The 23,548-nt window shown below is 43.2% G+C and overlaps 1 protein-coding gene across 2 annotated transcripts in view; it reads left to right on the plus strand.

The window, feature by feature from the left end:
* The window catches only part of gys2 (glycogen synthase 2), an 81,508-nt gene that overhangs the window by 46,457 nt on the left and 11,503 nt on the right, over window positions 1-23,548 (plus strand). For both annotated transcript variants that reach the window (XM_073066122.1, XM_073066123.1), the window contains exons 10-12: window positions 2,292-2,370; window positions 3,920-4,033; window positions 13,964-14,090. In XM_073066122.1, coding sequence (XP_072922223.1) covers window positions 2,292-2,370; window positions 3,920-4,033; window positions 13,964-14,090 — 320 coding nt within the window. The remainder of the gene's footprint in view (window positions 1-2,291; window positions 2,371-3,919; window positions 4,034-13,963; window positions 14,091-23,548) is intronic.

Raw genomic sequence — 23,548 nt, forward strand, 5'->3', positions numbered from 1 at the left:
AAGAACAAAATCTAATTGAGAAATTTTGGACACTATGCTGCTTAATTGGGACAGGAGACTTGCAGAACAGTTTCTAATTAGCATCAATCATGTGCATTTATGTGACTTTTGGACTTTACCCTGTGCTTAGAACAAACAGCTTTTTAAGTAACATCACTGGCATGTTTCTATTCAAAAAGCAGTGTTTTTTTTTGTCACTGATAGTTGGTGAGAAATTAGTAAGACAATTCAGAACTATTCTGTTCACTGTAGTTCCAAGCATTCAGACTTGGCAGAAACAGCTGGGAGTGAAAATGAAACTTTCACTACTTCAAATTAAGATCTACAAAGATTTTGAAGGCATCAACAATCATCTTGAATGTTACAATGAAAATGAAGATTTGGAGGATACAGTCATTGAAAACATTGTATGAAGGCAGTCCGTTGTCTGCACTAAGTGTCTGACTATAAAAGAACAAAATTAGCACTGTCAAAAGAACATGGCAGCGTACACTGGATGAATTCCTCTGACTATCTGATAGCTTTTGGGAACTAATACAGTATTGCAATATTGTATTGATGTGTTCTAATTTGTTCTGTATTTAATACATACGGTAATTTGTTACTCAGTTAAACAGTAGTTTGTCTTTTTTATACCTTAACTATTTCCATGAAACTTTGGCTATTTTGGGGCAGCTGCTTATTTGGGCCAATAGGGTACAGGTCACAATGTGTCCTTATTAACTGGCATCCACTGTATACGTTAATGTTGCCACCTTGAAATTCATTTTCTTGCAGGCATTTACAGAAAATTAAAGAAATACAATTGAATTTCAATAGAAAATGCAACAGAAATACAAACACCCTACCAGGGGTTGTGGTGGAGGTATAGACATTTAGGGATATTTAAGAAGCTCTTAGTTAAGCACATGGATGTTAGAAAAATGGAGGGCTATGTAGGTGGGAAGAATTAGATTGATCTTGGAGAATGTTAAAAGGTCGGCACAACGTCATGGACCAAAGGTACTGTGTTGTACTGTTACGTTCTTTGTTTTTATTTATGAAAAACTATATGCAAAGTCTACAAACAACCAATGCGTAAAAGTTGACAAATTGTGAAAAGAAAATTGTTAAAAAATGTATTAAGATCATGAGTTATTGAGTCCTTGAAACTGAGACTGTAAGCTGTGGAACCAATTCAGAGTTGAGATGGGTGAAGTTGTCCATGACAGTTCAGGAGCCTGATGGTTGTATGGTAATGAATGCTCCTGAACCTGGTGGTGGAGGATCAAAGTCTCTGTACCTCCAGTCCAATGGTGTGAATTGGATGGTGGGAGTCCTTGATGGGTGCTGCTTTCTTGTGGCAGCACTCCATGTAAATATGCTCAATGGTGATGGTCTGGGATATTTCATCACTTTTCAGTTCCTGGGCATTGGTGTTTCCATACCAGGCCGTGCTGCATATTGAGATGATTGGGGCATTAAAGTCCATCTGGGCTTCCTCCAACCTGATGGCATGAACATTGATTTCTCTAATTCCCAGTGATTTCTCCCCCCCCCCCTTGCTCTTCTGTCTTTTTCCATTCCCCATTTCTGTCTCCTCTTTTCCTCACATCACCTCACTTTGGTGTTCCTCCTCCTTCCCTTTCTCCCATGGTCCACTGTTCTCTCCTTTCAGATTCATTTGGCCTTTTACCACTTCCACCTATCATTTCCCAGCTTCTTCATTCCCCCTTCCCCCTCACCTGATTTCACCTATCACCTGCCAGCTTGTATTCCTCCTTTCTTCCTTCTCCTTGCCCCCTCCACACTTTTTCTGGCTTCTTCCCCCTTCCTTTCCAGTCCTGATGAAGGGTCTCTACTTGAAAAGTTGACTTTATTCCTCTGCTGAGTTCCTCCAGCACTTGTATTCCTAAATAAAATAATTTCTAAAATATTTAGATTTATTTGGAGAGGCCCTTCCGGCCCTACAAGCCACGCTGCCCACTGATTTAACCCTAGCCTAGTTATGGAAAAATTTACAATGGCCAATTAACCTACTGAACTATGTGTCTTTAGACTGTGGGAGGAAACCGGAGCACCCGGAGGAAACCTACGCGCACACTGGAAGAAACTTACAGAGGATGCTGGAATTGAACTCTGAATTCAAACACCCTGATCTGTTACTGTGTTTTGCTTTGTGTTACCCTACCATACATTTTCACTTTCAAGGAGACTAAATTAAAATGAATGGATATTAAGTAGACTAGGCCAACTGCAACAAAATTGCTTTGATCTATCCTGTTAATACCACACCCATGTTGTGTTTACAGAGGGGAAACTCCAGACATGACCAAGTTCCTCGATCAGGATGACATGACTATAATGAAAAGAGCCATTTATGCAACACAGGTATGCCTGGGAGTAGAATCATTGTTTCAGCAGGGTGGGTAGGTACTGAAAACTATATTTTCCCATGGTTGAGAAACTGTATAAATTCATGTAAATTGCATAAAACTTTATTGATTCTGAAATTCTTTACTTTTTATCTTCTGATTGAATCCTCTGGAGGGACTGGTAAGGATTTTTCGTAAATTTGATGTCCGAGGATTTCCATTACAATGACATTGAATGAAAGTGCCTGTATTTCTCATAATGTTTAGATGTCAATGTCTTGGGTGGTTTTAAAATATTGTTGGCACTGGATTTGGCAATGGTTTTCTTTGGATGTGATTTGGGCCATGATTTTAAACAGTCAATCTTGCATATTTTGAAGACTTATTTAACTTTGTGCCTATTGCCTTCTGATTAGAACCACTCTTTCCATCCCCTCAAAGCTGTTCTCCCATTTTGCACATGTCATGCTAGAGGAGCTCAGCAAGTTGAGCAGCATCAATGGAGGGAAACGGTTGATATTTTGGGAGGTCTGAAATGTTGACAGTTATTTCCCTCCATAGATGCTGCCTGACCTGCTGAGCTCCTCCAGCATTTTGTAGGTGTTGCTCAAGATATCCAGTATCTGCAGAATTTATTGTCTCCCTTTTTTTTAAGATCATTGCTTTATTGGTTCGTAAACCCTCTACCCATCTTTGATCCCAATCCCACTAGTACCATTACTGACCTCTGCCTTGAGTTTCAACTACATGGGGGAAATTTTTTCCAAAAAGGGAAGAAATACAATATGTAAGCTAATTTGTGCTGGAATGGTACTGTAGCACAGCAGTTAACGTAATGCTATTACTGTACCACTGACACATGTTCAATTCCACACCATCTGTAAGGAGTTTATAAGTTCTCCCTGTGTCCGTGTGGGTTTCCTCCCACATTCCAAAGATGTACAGGTTCATAGGTTAATTGGGCAGATGGATGTAATTGGAAGTCTGGGTGTCAAAGCCCAATGGCTAAAACCTAGAGAGGGACTTTGGAACCTAGTTCTGGAGTTGAAGTGTCCGTGTGTGCATGGGAGGGAGGAAGGAGGATTGTTTTTGCTGCTGTTTTGTTAGTGTTCTGTGTTTCTTGTGTGCTGTGTTGTTCTGCCATGTAACTGCTATGCTGCCGCAGGAATGTATGGCAATGCTGCTGGGGTGTGTTGGTTGTTAACACAAGCTGTCTGTTTTGACTATCTGTTTTAATGTATTTAGGCTAAATAAATGTGAATCTGAATCTAACTGGAGGGCCATAGGCTCATTGGGCCAGAACCCCTGATATGCTGTATCTAAATCTATTTTTGCAGTACTTTGATCTTAATTTGTTTTTTGCTTCAATACAGAAGGGTTATCTTGCTACTTAAAATGTTTTGTATTGGATGATACCACAGACTTTGTGCCTTTATCAATGAGTCCATTCCATTCATGACCTCAACTGTGAATTTAAAGTTTACCGGTTTTATTGCATGAGGCTAAGTTGTATTTGCTGTTACTGCACGTACTGATTTTTGGAGCTTTTTCCTACCTAACTTCAGCGTCACACATTGCCTCCAGTGACCACCCACAACATGCTCGACGATGACAAGGACCCCATTCTCAACACCATCCGACGAATCGGACTATTCAACAACCGGGCTGACAGGGTCAAGGTTTGTCATTGAGTGAGGGAAGCATTGCCTTCAGCTCCAGGCTGACTGGCTGCTGTCTACTACCTCGGCTGTACATTCTTCTGCTGTCTGTGTTCAGAATACATTGTCATTAAACAATTAAAGATCTTGAGGGCATAGTATTAAGGCAGTATTAAGGGGATCTAAGGGGGCAACTTCATGACACAGTGTGATGTGTATATATAGAATGAGCTGCCGGAGAAGTGGTAGGTGCAGTAATGGCATTTCAGCAACACATGGATAGGGAAGCTTTAGATGGATATGACCCTCTCAGCATGGACAAGTTGGGCTGAAAGGCCTGTTGTTGGGTATAGTCGAGTCACTATATGGTTAGTGTAGATGCCCACAGGGTTTTTATGGCAAGATACAGAAATAGATTTCCAGGCCTTATTTCCACGCAGATACTGCTGCTGCCCAGGTCAGGACCTGACCGGATTTGAACTCGGGACCATCCGCCTCAAAGTCCAGTGCTGATGTCACTGCACCGCTGGTCGGCCCATGCTGTTACATTCAAGAGAGAGTTAGACAGAGCTCTTATAGATAGCGGGGTCAAGGGATATGGGGAGAGGGCAGGAACGGGGTACTGATTGTGTATGATCACAGTGAATGGCGGTGCTGGCTAGAAGGGCCGAATGGCCTACTCCTGCACCTACTGTCTATTGTCTATTACCCGAAAGTGTAAAATGTACTGCTTTCTTGGCAAATCCAAAACTCTGCACTGTTACGACTGCCACTGTTTTGGAAAGAGGATTTACTTAATGAATCACTGATGTGATTTTATTTCAATAGAAATTAATTGGTATGCTGGCCTTTATAAATCAGAGCATTGAGTATAGGAGTTGGGATGTAATGTTGAAATTGTACAAGGCATTGGTGAGGCCGAATTTGGAGTATTGTGTACAGTTCTAATCACCAAATTATAGGAAAGATGTCAACAAAATAGAGAGAGTACAGAGAAGATTTACTAGAATATTACCTGGGTTTCGGCACCTAAGTTACAGGGAAAGGTTGAACAAGTTAGGTCTTCATTCTTTGGAGTGTAGAAGGTTGAGGGAGGACTTGATAGAGGTATTTAAAATTATGAGGGGGATAGATAGAGTTGAGGTGGATAGGCTTTTTCCATTGAGAGTAGGGGAGATTCAAACAAGAGGACATGAGTTGAGGGGGCAAAAGTTTAGGGGCAACATGAGGGGCAACTTCTTTACTCAGAGTGGTAGCTGTGTGGAACGAGCTTCCAGTAGAAGTGGTAGAGACAGGTTCGATATTGTCATTGAAAGTAAAATTGAATAGGTATATGGACAGGAAAGGAATGGAGGGTTATAAACTGAGTGCAAGTAGGTGGGACTAGGTGAGAGTAAGCATTCGGCACGGACTAGAAGGGCCGAGATGGCCTGTTTCCATGCTGTAATTTTTATATGTTTATATGGTTATATAGAAGATTTAATCCCATAATTTTGATCTGCTCACCTACTGCCATTACCTATCATTGGTTTCTGCGTCATATTTAAATGAACATTATCCCCAAGTGTTGCTGATTGAGGCAGGAATCATTGGAGCAAAGCAGATCAGACGCAGCTGCAATGTACAGTGATATGAAAACTGGTCTGCAAAGTGCCTAATGAGGTGGAGGGAATGCATTTCTAAAGATTAAATTAAAGATAAACTGAACTGCATCTTAATGAGGTGAAATGTGGATATTGTTTAGACTGGTGAAAATAAGCATTACTTTAACGAGTACAGATGGCTAAAGCATTGGCTTCCCCCTTCTAATAGGTTTCTGGATGGCAGGTGCAATTAAATACTGTGATCTATCATTCAGAATTTTGTGAGGCATTAAGGGATAAAAGGTTTGTGGTATTGATTACCCCCCCTGAGAAAATCATGCAGTACTACTTGTGGTGGGGGGGGGGATACTGTTTCATTGTATTTTTGATTAGCAAAATCTACTAAATTTGTCTCAAGTCTCAACCTCAAGTGGAAAAGGCTACGTATATTTACCCTCTCCATAGCCTTCATAATTTTGTATGCCTCTATCAAATCTCCTCTTGTACTCTGGTGCTCCAGGGAATAAAGTTCTAAACTATTTCCTCTCAGTCTCTCTTTAACTCTGTTTAGATGCACCCTATTTCATAGTATTTGCTGCTCCTTAATCTTCAGTTTCTAGCACACCCTAGAATCCCAGTTGTGACCATTAAGGATGAATACAAGGATGATTCAGGGAAAGAAAGGGTTATCTTATGAAGAACGTTTGATGGCTCTGGGTCTGTACTCACTGGAATTCAGAAGGATGAGTGGGGAATCTCATTGAACCCTTTTGAATGTTGAAAGACCTAGACAGAGTAGATGTGGAAAGGATGTTTCCCATGATGGGGGAGTCTAGGACAAAAGGGCACAGTCTCAGGATAGAGGGGTGTCCATTTAAAACAGATGCGGTAAAATTCCTTTAGCCAGAGTGAATGTATGGAATTTATTACCACAGGCAGCTGTGGTGGCCAGGTTGTTGGCTGTATTTAAGGCAGAGCTTGATAGGTTCTTGATTAGATGCAAAATCAGAGGTTACGGGGAGAAGACTGCGGGGTGGAGCTGAGGAGGGAAAAAAGGATTGGCTGTGATTGAATGGTAGAGCAGATTCGATGGGCTGAGTGGCCTAGTTCTGCTCATATGTCTCATGATCTATTATGATCTATTCAATATTTTCCTATAACTCAAGTCCTTAAGTCCTGGCAACATCCTCAAATTTTCTTACATTTTCAATTTTGTTTGATTGTACAGCCAAAAGAAACACTGTTCCGTGCAAAACACAGAACCAGTCTCACATGGCACATACAATTATGATAGCAGAAAATCATTGTTACTTAAAATTAATATTGGGAAAAAAATAACATTCTAGCCCATGTCCCTGAGTGTCATGGTCTGTAGATTGATGGTGTATGGATGTAGTCCCAGAGCCATGTTTCTGCAAGAACAGTCTGCAGCAGTTCCTCATCTCACACAGTGCAGTTGTAATCGAACAAAATCCAGCTTGTCTCCCACCAAGTGAACACTTCTGGGCAGCACCGACAGATGTGGCCAGCATCCAACCCAGTGCTGGGCAGCAGTGATGCCGCCATCTTTGGCGGCCGCTCTAGGTAACTCCGAGATATGAATAAGATCTGATCCATGCCACAACAGACGCCATGTAGCTCCCCTGCCACTGGTCTCACCCAGCAACCAATGGGCGAATTTGCAGTATTCTACGTTACCAGTGTCCAACAGGGCCTTGCGATGACAACAAAAATATTCGACATTCCCCTCACCTCACCATCCATTGAATTGTGCACTGCCTCCACACGCCGCTGATGCCTTCTCAGACTGCAACATGCAACATCCAGCTCCATCACTATCGAGCAACTCGCTGATGGGCTGGAGCCGCAGTACCTGACGTCCTTGATAACCAGCAGCATCTTGTGATTGTGAAGAAGGGAATCACCTTTTTGTTGGACCCAGAGAGGCTGCTGTGTCTGAATGTGTTGCCATCTTACTGGATTTTAAACCAGCACTGATCCCTGTGGCACATCATTAGTCACATGCTCCCAGTCAAAGAGAGAACCATCTGCTACCACCCTTTCTTCTCCTGCTAAGCCAATGCTGAATCCAATTTACTACTTCAAAGGTTCCAATAGGTACATTTAGTGTCAGATAAATGTATACAATATACATCCTGAAATGCTTTTTCTTCGCAACCATCCATGAAAACGGAGAAGTGCTCCCCCAAAGAATGAATGACAGTTAAATGTTAGAACTCCAAAGTCCCCCCCCCCCGCTCCCCTCCCTTCCACGTGTAAGCAGCAGCAAGCAACAGTCCTCCCCACCCTCCCCCCACCGGCCAAAAAAAGCATTGGCACCCACCACTGAGCACTCAAGCATGAGCAAAGACAGACTTGCAGTACTCCAAAGACTACTTGTTCGCCCGATATTCGACATACCACAGGCTCTCTCTCCCTCTAAGGGAGAAAGAGGTATCTCCATTTCACAGTGAGAGGAGAGACTAAACAAACAACTTGCTGGTTTGCAATGTTAAAAGTCTTTTGCATGGCCTTTTTTTTTAATTAAGCTGTGTGCCCAAAGATCTGGTCTCTGGTCATATAACCTTAGATCTTCCATCTCCCACAACACACCGATCTTCTGCCCGGGCACCGACCTCCAGTTTTCACCCCCGTCTCCAGAGCCATGATATCTTGGCCCTCTGAAGGCAAGCAAAGCTCTTAGGCTGAGACCTTGGCGTGCTGAATAATGGCCATTCGTGAAACCCTGAGAGTGGGGCCCATTCCCATAAAGAACCACAGTCAATGTGTAACTCCAGGTCAAGGTCTTAAAAGGAACTTGAAAGGGAAAAGTAGAGATATTAGAGATCGAAATAGACCTGTTTCCAAAGATGCAAGCAAAGGAGTGGCTGTTAGGTGCCATTGACCCTCCGAAGCTCCTCCCCTGCAAAGCTCATCCTCAATGTGAACAGACTTGAGTTTCTGACCAGCCTTCTATGTAGGAATGTCAAAGGCCTTGCTGAAGTCTATGTGGACAATATCAACCTTCCACTGATCTACTCAGAAAAGTTTAGACATGGCCTGCAGACACAAGGGTATGTTGACTATTCTTAATTGGGTCCTGTCAATACAATACTATACAATATTCTGTCCCTTAGAATACCTTCTAGTCATTTACCCACTGCCAATGTTTGGCTCACTGGCCTAGAATTTTTTAGCTTATGTTAGAGCCTTTCTTGAACATTTGCTATCCTGCAGTTTTCTGGCACCATGGCTAAGGAAGATTCAAGCAACTCTGCCTGAGCCTCTGCAATTTCTGCACTAGACTCCTGCAAGGTTTGAGAGGACATCTTGTCAGGCCCTGGTGATTTATCCATCCTAACATGCCTCAAGACAGCAGACACCTCTTTCAGATCCAGTCAATGACCTCACTACTCTTTTTGCCTCAGTTCTATAGACCCTGTGTCTGTCTCCCAAGTAAATACAGGTGCAAAAATTCATTTAAGATCTCCTTTATCTTTCACTCATCTCACTAATCTTCAAGAGGAACAATTTTGTCCGTTGCTATCCTTTTGATTTATCTATAGAAGCATTTGATATTCTCTCACCTTGTTTGCTGGAGCAACTTCATGTCCTCTTTCGGTGCTCCTGATTTCTCTCTTAACCATTCTCATGCATTTCCTAGACTCCAATACCTCATTTGTTCCTTGTTGCCTCCACCTGATGTGATTCTCATCCGTAGCTAGGTCTCAATATCTCTCAAAAACCATAGTTGCCTAAACCTGTTAGCCTCATCTTTTATTCTATCAGGAACACACAATCTCTGTACTCTCAATATTTCACTATTGAGGCCCTTCTACTTACCAAGCATTCTGTTACCAGAAAACAAACTCTTCCAATCTACACCTGTCAGATCTCTTCTGATGCTATCAAATTTGGTTTTTCTCCAGTTCAGAATCTCAACCCAAGCTTCAGTCCTATCCTTCTCCGTAATTATCTTGAAACTAGTAGAATTATGATCATTAGGTACAAAATGTTCCCCTACACACACAATTGTCACATGCCCTGTCTCATTCCTTAAGAGGAGATTCAGTGTTGTGCTGTCTATTTATGATTATTGCCAATAATTAAAATAAATGGGCCCAGAATACACAGACTCGTACAACTCAAACTTATTTTTATTTTACTTGTGCACAAGGAGAACAGCATTGGTCTCTGTCACCCACGCTACACTGTTCTGAAGTTTTTATACAGAATCGACTTGCCAATTATGGATACTGATCATTGTTATTTGTATATGTTTGATTTCCTTACTTGCAAGATTAATCAATATTCGCAATAGAGGTTTTAAAAGTCAACAGGAACTATAAGCTGACAACTGATGATATTTTGAAGTTGGTAAAGCAATTGTCCCATAATTATTGGGTATATTTCTCATGATTCCATTATTCCTATCTTGTCTGTCTCTGGCACCCCCTACTGTTTAAAAGAAAGCTAGGTTTTTCTAGATCAGGAGTTCCCAACTTTTTTTTATGCCATGGACCAAAACCATTAAGTACGGTGTCCTTGGACCCCAGGAGTGAACAGTTCTAGATTGATTGTACACCGCCATAGTCACTCTCACCTATCTGTCTGCGGTAAGCAAGCTTGCCTCTAGAGGTCTCAATTCAAAGGTCTCACTTCTCTGGGTTTGACTACACACTGCCACAGTTACTCTCAGCTGGGTGTTGTCTTTCATCATTGCCTGCAACTTCCACATGATCTCTACATAATGACTATGGAAAGTTTCCTGAAGGCATTTGACATGCTCTATCCCATCCAGTCCTTTTACACCTTGGACAATGCAGTCTTTGTACAGGAAGTTCAAATCACCCACCATCACAGTCTTATTTGTCCTGCAACTGAATTCTATTCCTACACATTTGCACCTCTAAGTCCCACTGGGTGGTTCTATAGTAGAAACCCACTAACATGGTCATCCCTTTCTTGTACCTCATTTCCACCCATATCGCCTCAGCAGATGAGTCCTCCAGTATGTCTTTGAGCCCAGTTGACATTTTTCCAGATGAATAATGCCACTCTTCCCCCCCTTAAATACCCCCTCCTGTATAAAACAGCACACTGAGCTGCCAATCCTGCCCCTCCCAGCAACAATTCTCACTGATGACTACAACATCATGATTCTGCATGCTTATGCATGTTCTGCCTTGCCTTCAGTACTCCTTGCATTGAAATGTATTCAACTTAGAACAGGGTCTCATTGTGCTTTGGCTTTGTTTCTGACTGCATGTAGGATTAATATCTACTTTCCCAACAAGCACTCCACTAGCTGTACTGGCACTAGTTCTTGGTCCAACCCCCGCAACTCCAGTTTACCCCTCCTCCCCCCCACCCCCCCCGAGCAGTACTACCTTTCCACAAGGATATTTGCCCCCGTCCTGTTTAGGTGCAACTGTCCCTTCTGTACAGGTCCCTCCTTCCATGAAGGAAGCCCAATTATTCATAAATCTGAGGCCCTTCCTCCTGCTTGACGTCTTCCTGCCTATGTCATTGGTATCAATGTGGACCATGACATCTGGCTGCTCACCCTCCTGCTTAAGAATGCTATAGACTTCATCAGAGACATCTCTAATCCCAGTACCTGGGAGGCAACACTCCATCCAGGAGTCTTGTTTTCATCTACAGAACCTGTCTGTCACCCTAACCAGAGAATCGCCCATCGCTACTGCTCACCTCTCCTCTAAACAATCTCCCACCTTCCCATCTGGGGCACAGAACTAGCCTCAGTAGCAGAGACCCACTGTGGCTTTTCTCTGCCACATTGTTTCCCCCCAACCCCACTCACTAGCAGTATCTAAAATTATATACTTACTGAGGGGATGGTTATAGGAGTACCCTGCACTGACTGCCTCTCACTCCTGACGTCACCCATTTACCCGCGCCTGAAATGTAAGGGTAACAACCTCCTTTAACTTGTGTCAACGAACCTGCCAAATGATCAGTATGTCATCCAGCTCTATCTCCAGTTCCCTAACAGTCTTTGAGGGGCTGCAGATGGATGCGCTCCTTGGAGATATAGTCATCAGGGATACTGGAGATCTCCTTGACTTCACAGATCCCATGAGAAGAGCACACCTCTACCTCCTGGGTTCCATACCAACTGCTCTAATCAAAGAAAGAAAGATGTAAGAGTTTTTGAGGAAGTTGAGATCTATCTCCAGTTCCCGAACAGTCTTTGAGGAGCAAGGTCTTTGACAAGATTCCACATTGGGAGGTTGGTTAGGAAGGTTCAGTCACTTAACATTCAGGATGAGGTAGTAAACTAGATTTGCAGGACAAGCCAGAGAAAGGAAGTAGATGGTTGCCTCTTTGACTGGAGGCCTGGGACTAGTGGTGTGAAACATAGATCAGTGCTGGGTCTGTTGTTGTTTGTCATCTATATCAATGATCTGGATGATGATGTGGTAAACTGCATCAGCAAATTTACAGATGACACCAAGATTTGGAAGAGTTGTGGATGGTGAGGAAGATTATTAAAGCTTGTAGCGGAAGCTGGACCAGATGGGAAAATTGGTTGAAAAATGGTAGATGGATTTTAAATTAGATAAGTAGGAGGTGTTGCACTTTAGGATAGGACTTGCACAGTGAATGTTAGGGCATTGAGGAGTGTGGTGGAACAGAGGGATCTAGGAATACAGACAAAAAAAACAGGAGCCACTTATTAAATCTGTCTCGCTCCAAGTAGCAGCTACTGCTATCTGCAATTGAACTGGAAGTTCCAACAGATGCCTCTTTTTATTATTTAACTCTTTGTTATTTAATAGCTTCCTAAATCTTAGATTAGCATTGCAGAAGTCTGCTCATTCATAACATGGGGGTTTTAGTAATGATCTTTCAAGAGACACAAAATTCAAGAATGGTTCCATAGACTGGAAAATTACAAATGCCACTTCACATTTTTAGAAGGGAGGCAGGAAGAAGAAAGGAAATTATAGGCCATTTAGCCTGACTTCTGTGGTTGGTTTAGTGGTGGCTGTAAACATGTCTATCAAAATCCAGTTTATTTTCATTGACATACCAAAGTTCAAAGTAAATTTATTATTAAAATACATGTCAATTTATATTAAAGTACATACAGCATTAATGGCAAGACTCTTGGCAGTGTGGCAGATCAACGGGATCTTGGGGTCTGAGTCCATAGGACACTCAAGGCTGCTGCGCAGGTTGTCTCTGTGGTTAAGAAAGCGTATGGTGCATTGGCCATCATCAATCATGGGATTGAGTTTAGGAGTCAAGAGGTAATGCTGCAGCTATATAGCACCCTGGTCAGATCCAACTTGGAGTACTGTGCTCAGTTCTGGTTGCCTTACTACAGGAAGGATGTGGAAACCATAGAAAGGGTGCAGAGGAGATTTACAAGGATGTTGCCTGGATTGGGGAGCATGCCTTATGAGAATAGGTTGAGTGAACTGGCCTTTTCTCCTTGGAATGAAGGAGGATGACAGGTGACCTGATAGAGGTGTATAAGATGATGAGAGGCATTGATCGTGTGGATAGTCAGAGGCTTTTTCCCAGGGCTGAAATGGCTAGCACAAGAGGGCGTAGTGTTAAGGTGCTTGGAAGTAGGTACAGAGGAGATGTCAGGGGTAAGTTTTTTTTTTTGCACAGAGAGTGGTGAGTGCATGGAATGGGCTGCTGGCGATGGAGGCAGAAACAATAAAGTCTTTTAAGAGACTCCTGGATGGGTACACAGAGCTTAGAAAAGTAGAGAGCTATGGGTAAACCTAGGTAGTTCTAAGGTAGGGACATGTTTGGCACAGATTTGTGGGCCGAAGGGCCTGTACTGCGCTGTCAGTTTTCTGTTTCTATGTCACTATATGCAACCCTAAGATTAATTTTCTTGCTGTCATAAATAATAAATTCATAAGAATAATAGCCATAATGGGATCAATGAAAGACTGCACCAATTGGGGCATTCAATGAGAGTGCAGAAGACAAGCTATGTAAATACAAAAAGAAAAAAATAATAAATGAGCAATAAATATTGAGAACATGAGGTGAAGAGTCCTTGAAAGCGAGTCCATAGGTTGTGGGAACAGTTCAGTGAAGGGGCAAGTGAAGTTATCCACTTTGGTTCAAGAGCCTGATGGCTGAGGGGTAATAAGTGTTCCTGAACCTGGTGGTGAGAGTCCTGAGGCTCCTGTGCCTTCCTGATGGCAGCCGTGAGAAGAGAGCATGTCCTGGGTGGTGGGGGTCCCTGATGACGGATGCTGCTTTCCTGCAACAATGCTTCATGTAGATATGTTCGATAATGGGGAGGACTTTACCCCTGATAGAGTTTTTTTTTAAATTTGTTTTTTTTTTTTTTAAATCCATTTTTATTTTCTAGGTTGTTTTTCACCCTGAGTTTCTATCATCCACAAGTCCACTTTTACCTATGGACTATGAGGAGTTTGTCCGAGGCTGTCATCTTGGAGTATTTCCATCCTACTATGAGCCTTGGGGATATACTCCTGGTAAGTGTCATCAGCTCTGTAACTAATCTGACTTTCAAAAAGATTGAAAAAGTTTCAACTTGTAGTGTCAGGAGAAGATCTTGGGGAATTCACCTGGAGTTGGTATGAGAGATGAAGGAAGAGAGAACTTGTGCTTAATTAAAAAAACATTGATCATAAAGCTGCAGTACCGTACAGCACCTTCGGCCCACAGTGCTGTGCTGATCTTACAATCTGCTCTAAAATCAATCTGATCCTTCCCCTCATACATTGTCTGCAATTTTTTTTTACATCATCCATGTGCCTATCTGAGAGTTTATTAAATGATTCTAAAGGCCACCACCACCACCCCCTGAAAGGGCATTCCACACACCCACTACTGTTTTTTTTTTATCCCCTCTATAATTTCCTCTAATCACCTTAAAATCATGCCCTCTCATATTAGCCATTTCTGCCCTGTGGGGGAAATATCCACACAAATGTCTTATCATCTTGTACACCTCTATCAACTCACTTATCCTCCTTTGCTTCAAAGAGGGGAAAGCCCTAGCTTACTCGGCCTATCCCTCACAAAACCAGAAGAGTTAGGCTATTGGGCCCATTGAGTCTGTTCTGCCACTTCATATCTGATCCATTTCCCTCTCAGCCCCAAACTCCTGCTTTCTCCCCATCTGTCTTAAATATACCCAATGAATTGGCCTCCATAAATGCCTGTGGCAACAAATTCCATAGATTCACCACTCGCTTGTTAATGAAATTCCTCCTTATCTCTGTAATAAGTGGACGTCTCTCTATCTGAGGCTGTGTCATCTGGTCTTGGGCTGCCCCACCATAGAAAACATCCTGTGTACATCCACTTTGAGTCCTTTTGATGTTCGATGGGTTTCAGTGAGATGCCCACCTCCCATTGGTCTGAATTCCAGTTAGTATAGACCGAAAGCCGTCAAGCGCTCCTCATGTGATAAGCCTTTTAATTCCGGAATCATTTTGTCCCTCCTTTGAACCCTTTCCAATGTCAGCACATCTGTAATTGGGAGCTTAACATCAAAGGACATACTTTGTATCGAAAGGCATAGGCAGTACTGTGGCTCTCATGATAAGAAATGGAATCGCATCTTTAGAAAGGGGCAACTCAGGGTCAGAGAATGTTGAATTTTTGTAGGTGGAGTTAAGGTTTAAAACAAAAATATGGGAATCATGTATAGGCCTCCAACTAGCCAAGATGTGGGGTTGAGATTGCAAAGGGAGCTGGAAGAGGTGTGCAATAGCTTAATGACACAATTGTAATGGGGGACTAAAATATGCAAGGGGATTGGGAAAATCAGTTGGTGTTGGATCACAAGAGGGAATTTGTTGAATGCCTACAAGACAGCTTTTTAGAGCAGCTTCTGCTTGAGCCTACTCAGGGAAAGGCTAGCTTAGAAGGCCCACCAGCGCCTTTACTTCCTGAGAAAGCTGAAGAAATTTGGCCTGTCCTGTAAAATCCTCACTAATTTTTATAGATGCACCATAGAAAGCATTCTTTTAGGGTGCATCACAATCTGGTATGGAAGTTGTCCTGTCCAAGACCGGAAGAAGCTGCAGAAGATCGTGAACTTAGCCCAGCCCAGCACATCACACAAACCAATCTTCCATCCTTGGACTCACTTTACACCGCACGCTGTTGGAGCAGTGCTTCCAGGATAATCAAGGACATGACCCACCCAGCCAACACACTTTTTGTCCCTCTTCCCACCGGGAGAAGGTTCAGGAGCATGAAGATTCGTATGGCCAGATTTGGGAACAGCTTCTTTCCAACTGTGATAAGACTGCTGAACAGATCCTGACCCGGACCTGGGTCGTACCTTCCGAATATCCGGACCTGACTGCACTACCTTACTTTCCCTTTTCTATTTTCCCTTTTTTCTATATACTATTTTTCTATTTTCTATTTTTCTATATACCCTTTTCTATTTTCTAATTATGATTTATAATTTAAATTCTTACTATATTTACTTTGATTTGTACTTCAGGGAGCGCAAAGCGCAGAATCACATATCACTGTGATGATTGTACGCTCTAGTATCAATTGTTTGTTGACAATAAAGTAAAGATTGGGTGTAGTGTAATAACCCAGATCTTATTAGGGAGCTTAATGTAAAGGAATCCTTAGGCAGTGATCATAATGATTGAATTTGTACTGTAATTGGAGAAGGAGAACTGTAAGTCAGATGTATTAGTATTGCAATAGAATAAAGGGAATTACAGAGGCATGAGAGAGGAGCTTGCCCAGGTGGGTTGGAGGATGATGCTGGGGAGGATGACAGCAGAGCAGAGATGGCTGAAGTTTCTGGAAATTGTTTACAAGGCACAAGATATATACTTCACACAAAAGAACTTGTACTCAAATGGCAGGGGTGGGCAACCATGGCTGACAAGGGAAGTTAAGGACTGTATAAAAGCCAAGGAAAGGGCATATAAGGTAGCAAAAGTGAGTGGGAAGTTGGGTGATTGGGAAGCTTTTAAAAATCCATCAAAAGTCAACTTAAAAAAGACACAAGAAGGGAAGAGATGAAATATGAGGGCAAACTAACCAATAATATAAATCAGGATACAAAGTTTTTTCAGTTGTATAAAGAGTAAAAGGGAGGTGAGAGTTGATATTGAACCACTTATAAATGATGCTGGTGAGGTAGTCATGGGGGACAAAGAACTGGCAGATGAACTTGATGGGTACTTTGCATCTGTCTTCACTGTGGAAGACGCTAGCAGTGTGTCAGGGAGCAGGAGTGAGTGCCACTGCTATTACAAAGTAACAAAGCAAACTCCAAGGTCTTAAGGTGGACATGTCACCTGGACCAGGTGGACTACATTCCAGAGCCTTGAGAGAGGTTGCTGAAGAGGTAACGGATACATTGGTCATGATCGTTCAAGAATCACTTGATTCTGGCATGGTCCTGGAGGACTGAAAGACTGCAAATGTCTTTCTTCTTTAAGGAGGGAGGAAGGCAAAAGAAAGGAAATTGTAGGCCAGTTAGCTCTGTGGTTGGGAAAGTGTTGGAGTCTATTATTAAGGATGAGGATTTGGGGTACTTGGAGACCAGTGATAAAATAAGTCAAGTCACCATGGTTTCTGTAAAGGGAAATCTTGCTTGACACATCTTAGTTCTTCAAGGAAGTAACCAGCAGGGTGGACAAAGGAGAGGCAGTGGATGTCATTTACTTGGATTTTCAGAAGGCATTTGATAAGAAGCCACACATGAGGCTGCTTAATAAAATAACATCATATTGTGTTGCAGGAAAGATACTAGCATGGATAGAGAAACGGCTGACAGCCAGGCGGCAGCAAGTGGGAATAAAGGGGGCTTTCTCTAGATGGCTGCCAGTGACTACTGGTCCTCGGGTCAGTATTAGGACCACTACTTTTCACATTGTTTCTCAGTGATTTGGATAATGGAATTGGTGGCTTTGTGGCAAAGTACGTGGATGATACAAAGATAGGTGGAGGGATAGGTAGTGCTCAGGAAACAATGTGATTGCAACAGGACTTGGACAAGTTGGAAGAATTTGCAAAAAAGAGGCAGAAGTCAAGTCACTTCTATTGTCATTTCAGCCATAACTGCTGGTACAGTACATAGTAAAAATGAGACCATGGTGTTACATGACACAGTACAAAAACTAGACTGAACTACACAAAAAAAAACAGCACAAAGGAAAACTACACTAGAGTACAGACCTACACAGGACTGTGTAAAGTGCACAAAAACAGTGCAGGCATTTCAATAAATAATAAACAAGACAATAGGGCAAAGTGTCAGTCCAGGCTCTGGGTATTGAGGAGTCTGATAGCTTGGGGGAAGAAACTGTTACATAGTCTGGTCGTGAGAGCCTGAATGCTTCGGAGCCTTTTCCCAGACGGCAGGAGGGAGAAGAGATTGTATGAGGGGTGCATGGGGTCCTTCATAATGCTGTTTCCTTTGTGGATGCAGCGTGTAGTGTAAATGTCTGTGATTGCGGGAAGAGAGACCCTGATGATCTTCTCAGCTGACCTCACTATCCGCTGCAGGGTCTTGTGATCCAAGATGGTGCAATTTCCAAACCAGGCAGTGATGCAGCTGCTCAGGATGCTCTCAATACAACCCCTGTAGAATGTGATGAGGATGGGGGGGGTGGTGGAAGATGTACTTTCCTTAGCCTTTGCAGAAAATAGAGACACTGCTGGGCTTTCTTTGCTAAGGAGCTGGTGTTGAGGGACCAGGTGAGATTCTCCGCCAGGTGAACACCAAGAAATTTGGTGTTCTTAACGATCTCTACCGAGGAGCTGTTGATGTTCAGCGGGGAGTGGTCACTGCGTGCCCTCCTGAAGTCAACAACCATCTCTTTTGTTCACATTAAGAGACAGGTTGTTGGCTCTGCACCAGTCCGTTAGCCGCTGCACCTCCTCTCTGTAAGCTGACTCGTCATTCTTGCTGATGAGTCCCACCACGGTCGTGTCATTGGCAAACTTGATGATGTGATTTGAGCTGTGTGTTGCAGCACAGTCATTGGTCAGCAGAGTGAACAGCAGTGGACTGAGCACACAGCCCTGGGGGGCCCCGTGCTCAGTGTGATGGTGTTGGAGATTCTGCTCCCGATCCGGACTTCCTGAGGTCTCCCAGTCAGGAAGTCTAGGATCCAGTTGCAGAGGGAGGTGTTCAGGCCCAGTTGGCTCAGCTTTCCAATCAGTTTCTGAGGGATGATTGTGTTGAATGCTGAACTGAAGACTATGAACAGCATTTGAGCGTAGGTGTCTTTTTTTTTGTCCAGGTGAGTTAGGGCCAGGTGGAGGGTGATGGCAATGGCGTCATCTGTTGAGCGGTTGGGACTGTATGCAAACTGCAGGGGGTCCAGTGAGGGGGGCAGCAGGGTCTTGATATGCCTCATGACGAGCCTCTCGAAACACTTCATGATGATGGATGTAAGTGCAACGGGACAGTAGTCATTTAGGCAGGACACTGAAGACTTCTTCGGCACGGGGACGATGGTGGCAGCCTTGAAGCACGTTGGAACGGTGACGCTGCTCAGGGAGATGTTGAAGATGTCAGTGAGAACATCTGCTAGCTGGTCTGCACATCCTCTGAGCACTCTACCAGGGATGTTGTCTGGTCCAGCAGCCTTCCGTGGGTTGACCCTGCACAGGGTTCTTCTCACGTTGGCCACGGTGAGGCACAGCACCTGGTCATTCGTAGAAGGGGTGGACTTCCTCGCCGCCACGTCATTTTCCACCTCAAACCGGGCGTAGAAGATATTCAGCGCATCTGGGAGGGAGGCATCACCTGCACAGTCAGGTGATAATGTCCTGTAATTGGTGATGTCCTGGATGCCCTTCCACATGCGCCGCGTGTTGCTGCTGTCCTGGAGGTGACTGTGGATTAGCTGGGCGTGTGCACACTTTGCCCCTCTGATGGCCCGGGACAGTTTGGCCCTTGCTGTTGTTAAAGCTGCCTTGTCGCCTGCTCTGAAGGCAACGTCGCAGGTCCTCAGCAGCACACGCACCTCTGCGATCATCCATGGCTTTTGGTTAGCGCGTATAGTGATGGTCTTGGACAGAGTAACATCATCAATGCACTTGCTGATGTAGCTGGTCACTGATGCTGTGTACTCTAAGTTGGTAGAGTTGCCATCGGTTGCAGCCTTCCTGAACATGTGCCAGTCAGTGTGCTCAAAGCAGTCTTGAAGAGTAGAGATGGCTCCTGCTGGCCAGGTTTTCACCTGCTTCTGAACTGGTCTGGAGCGTCTGATAAGATGGAATACAGTGTTGGGAAATGTATGATAATGTATATTAATAAAAGGAACAATAGTGCGGACAATTACCTATATGGGGAGAAGGCTCAAACTTTAGAGGTACTGAGGGACTTGGGAGTCCTCGTACAAGACTTTCAAAAAGTTGATTTGCAGGTTGAGTCTGTGGTAAAGACGACAAATGCAATGTTGGCATTTGTTTCAAGGGGAATGGAATATAAAAGCAAGGAGATGATGCTGAGCCTTTGTAAGCCACTAGTAAGGCCGTACTTGGAGTATTGTCAACGGTTCTGGGCTCCATACCTCCAAAAGAATGTGTTGCAGTTAGTCCAGAGGAGGCTCACGAGGATGGTTCCGAGATTGAAGGGATTAACATATGAGGAGCATTTGGCAGCTTTAGGCCTGTACTCACTGGAATTAAGAATATAATGTAGGGGGATCTCATTGAAACTTACAGAATGTTGAAAGGATGAGATGAGGTGGATGTGGAGAGGAGAGGATGTTTCTGGTGGTGGGAGTATCCAGAGCTGGAGGGCATAGTCTCCAAATTGAGGGGCTACCTTTTAGAACAGCGATAAGGAGGAATTATTTTGGCCAGCGAGTCATGAATCTGTGGAAAGCTCTGCTGCAGTCTGCGGTGGAGGCCAAGTCCTTGGGTATATTTAAGGTGGAATTTGATAGTTTCTTGATCAGTCAGGGCATCAAAGGATCTGGTGAGAAGGTAGGTATATGGGGTTGAGAGGGATCCAGGATCAGCCATGATGGAATGATGGAGCAGACTCAGTGGGCTGACTGGCCCAATTCTGCTCCTATGTCTTATGTTTTTTCATGGTCTTGTCTTTTCTTAGATAAGGAGCCCAAAACTTCACAGTACTCAAAGTGAGGCCATAGTGCCTTATAAAGCCTCAACATTACATCCTTGCTTTTGTATTCTAGTCCTCTCAAAATGAATACTAACATTGCATTTGTCTTCCACACCAGATTCAACCTGTAAATTAACCTTTTAGGGAATCCTGCACAAGAACTCCCAGGTCCCTTTGCACCTCTGATTTTTTGATCTTTTTTTCTCCATTTAGAAAATAGTCTATGCTTTTATTTCTTCTGCCAAGGTACATGACCGTACACTTCCTGACATTGTATTCCATCAGTCACTTCTTGGCCCATTATCCTCATCTGTCCTTCTGTAGCCTTTGTACTTAACACTACCTGCTCCTCCAACTATCGTCATACTGTCCACAAACCTGGCCACAAAGCCATTATGTCAGTCATCCAGATTATTGACATATAATAGAAAAAGTAGTCCCAACCCAGACCCCTGTGGAACACCACTAATCACCTGCAGCCAACCAGAAAAGGCTCTCTTTATATATCCACTCTTTGCCTCCTGCCAATAAGCCTATGCTCTATCAATGCTAGGATCTTTCCTGTAATACAGTAAGCTCTTAAGTTGTTAAGAAGCCTCATGTGGCACCTTGTCAAAGGCCTTGTGAAAATCCATGTGTCTATCTTACTATTTCTTCAAAAGGTTCCAACAGATTTGTAGGCAAGAGTTTCCTTTAAGGAGCCCATGCTGACTGGCCTATTTTAACATGGGTCTCCAAGTCCCCAAAACCACGTCCTTAACAATAGACTCCAATATCTTCCCAACCATTGAGGTCAGAGTCATACCATCTCATCCAAGCAGCACCCTAGTTATTCTCTGCAGCCTTTTTGAAGCTTACACACTCTTCTTATGGAACTGAATATAATATTCCACGTGTTGTCAAACCAGGAATTTAAAGATTTGCGACATTACCACATAGCTCTTGAACTCAGTCCCCCAACTAATGAAGGCCAACACATCAATCATACCCTGCCGTAACAACCCTGTCAACTTGAATTAACCAAAAATATTCAATGGCTCTGAAATTATCTGGAAGCATCGTTGCTTTGTATTATAGGAAAGGAGCAAAACTGGTTGGATTTTTACTTTAGCAAAAACACTGAGCAAAATGTAATGGTTGCGATGTAGGAGAACTAAGCACAGTAGAATTCTGCATTGTCTGGGGTAATTATTTAAAGTCTTTGTTCCAAAGTGCAGGAGGTGTTTTACTCTGTCCACTGAACTCCTTTTTCATCTGGGTTAAGATGCATGAAGCACAAAATAAAAACTAAGTGATAGAGGCAATCTGTCAGCAAGCCAACACTCACTTCCTCTCCATCCTAAAATGCTATCTGTTTCTGTCAACAAATGCTGCCTTGTCTGCTGTTTCTAGCACTTTGGGATATTATTTGTTTCCTAGCATGTGCAATTTTGTTTTGATCATTGTTTGGAATGTACAGTCTGACCAACTATTGCACTAAACAGTGAACATAAGATCTAATTTTTTTTGTATTGTAGGTTTCCAACTATTTCCTTTTTAGTTATTCAGGCGTGCATGTAAAGTTAACATAGAAAGCCTACAGCACAATACAGGCCCTTCGGCTCACAAAGCTGTGCCGAATATGTTCCCACAGAATGGAGTAGGAGGCTCCTGACCATTTTCTGCCATGCATCTCTCCTTCCATCGCTGAACTTGGTGTTGTGTATGAGTGTTCATTCATTTCCTCCTTATTGTCCTAGAAGCGAGTCTGAATATGAAGCAATGGTGGACTAAAGGGGGTAATAAGTCATCATAGGAAACTGATGCTGAACAATGACTTGAATGTCTTTTCGTGTGTAATGCTCACTATTGTGTGACAGATAGTAAAAGGTGAAGCAAACACGAATTGCTGGAGGAACTCGGCAGGAGTACTATGGGTAAGGGTGATGAACTTGGAGCATGGATCAGTACATGGAACTATAATGTTGTATCCATGACTGAAACTTAGTGGAGAGAGGGGCAGGAATGGGCAACTAAGGTACCAGGTTTTTGAAAAGGTAGAGGAGATAAAGGGGGGGGGGTGTAGAGTTGCACTACTAATCAGGGGCAATATCACAGCTGCACCCAGGGGAGAGACAATGGAGGATACAGAGTCCATTTGGTTGGAAGACAGGAGAATTGGATTGGTGTCATCACACTGTGCTACAGAATCCCAAACAGCCACCAGGAAATTAAGAAACAAATATATAATCAGATTAAGGAAATATGTGCTTTAAAAAAAAAAATCATTAATTTTATCCAGGACGATTTCTTAAATCAGTATGTGGATGGTCCAATGAAATGAGGGGATGTTCTGGACCTGGTGATGGGTAATGAGCCTCCAGGGGGGTCCTTAACTTTCAGGATAGTTATAGATAGGGATAGGCATAGTCCCTTGTGGGAGAGCTTTAAAATGGAGTAGAGCAAATTACGAGAGCATTAGGCAGGAACCCAGAAGTGTCAATTGGGAACACCTTTCTTCTGGCAAAGCCACCATCAGACATGTGGAGGGTGTTTAAAGGTCAATCACACAGAGTATAGGAATGGTATGTTCCTGTCGGAAGGAAGGACGGGGGTGAAAAGATAAGAAACCTTGGATGTCCAAAGAGGTGATGCATTTAGTCAAGATGAAAAAGGAAAAGTATGTAAAGCATCAGAAGTTAGGATGAAACAAAGCACACGAGTATAAAGAAGCCAGAAAAGAACTAAAGTAAGGAATTGGAAAAGCCAGGAGGGGCCATGAAAAGTCCTTGGCAAATAGGATCAAGGTGAATCCCAAGGTATTCTGTATATCAAGAGGGAGAGAATAACTACGATAACGGAGGAAGCATTTGCTTG

Source organism: Hemitrygon akajei, chromosome 14, assembly GCF_048418815.1.
Source record: "Hemitrygon akajei chromosome 14, sHemAka1.3, whole genome shotgun sequence".
In the NCBI taxonomy this organism is placed as follows: Eukaryota; Metazoa; Chordata; class Chondrichthyes; order Myliobatiformes; family Dasyatidae; genus Hemitrygon; species Hemitrygon akajei.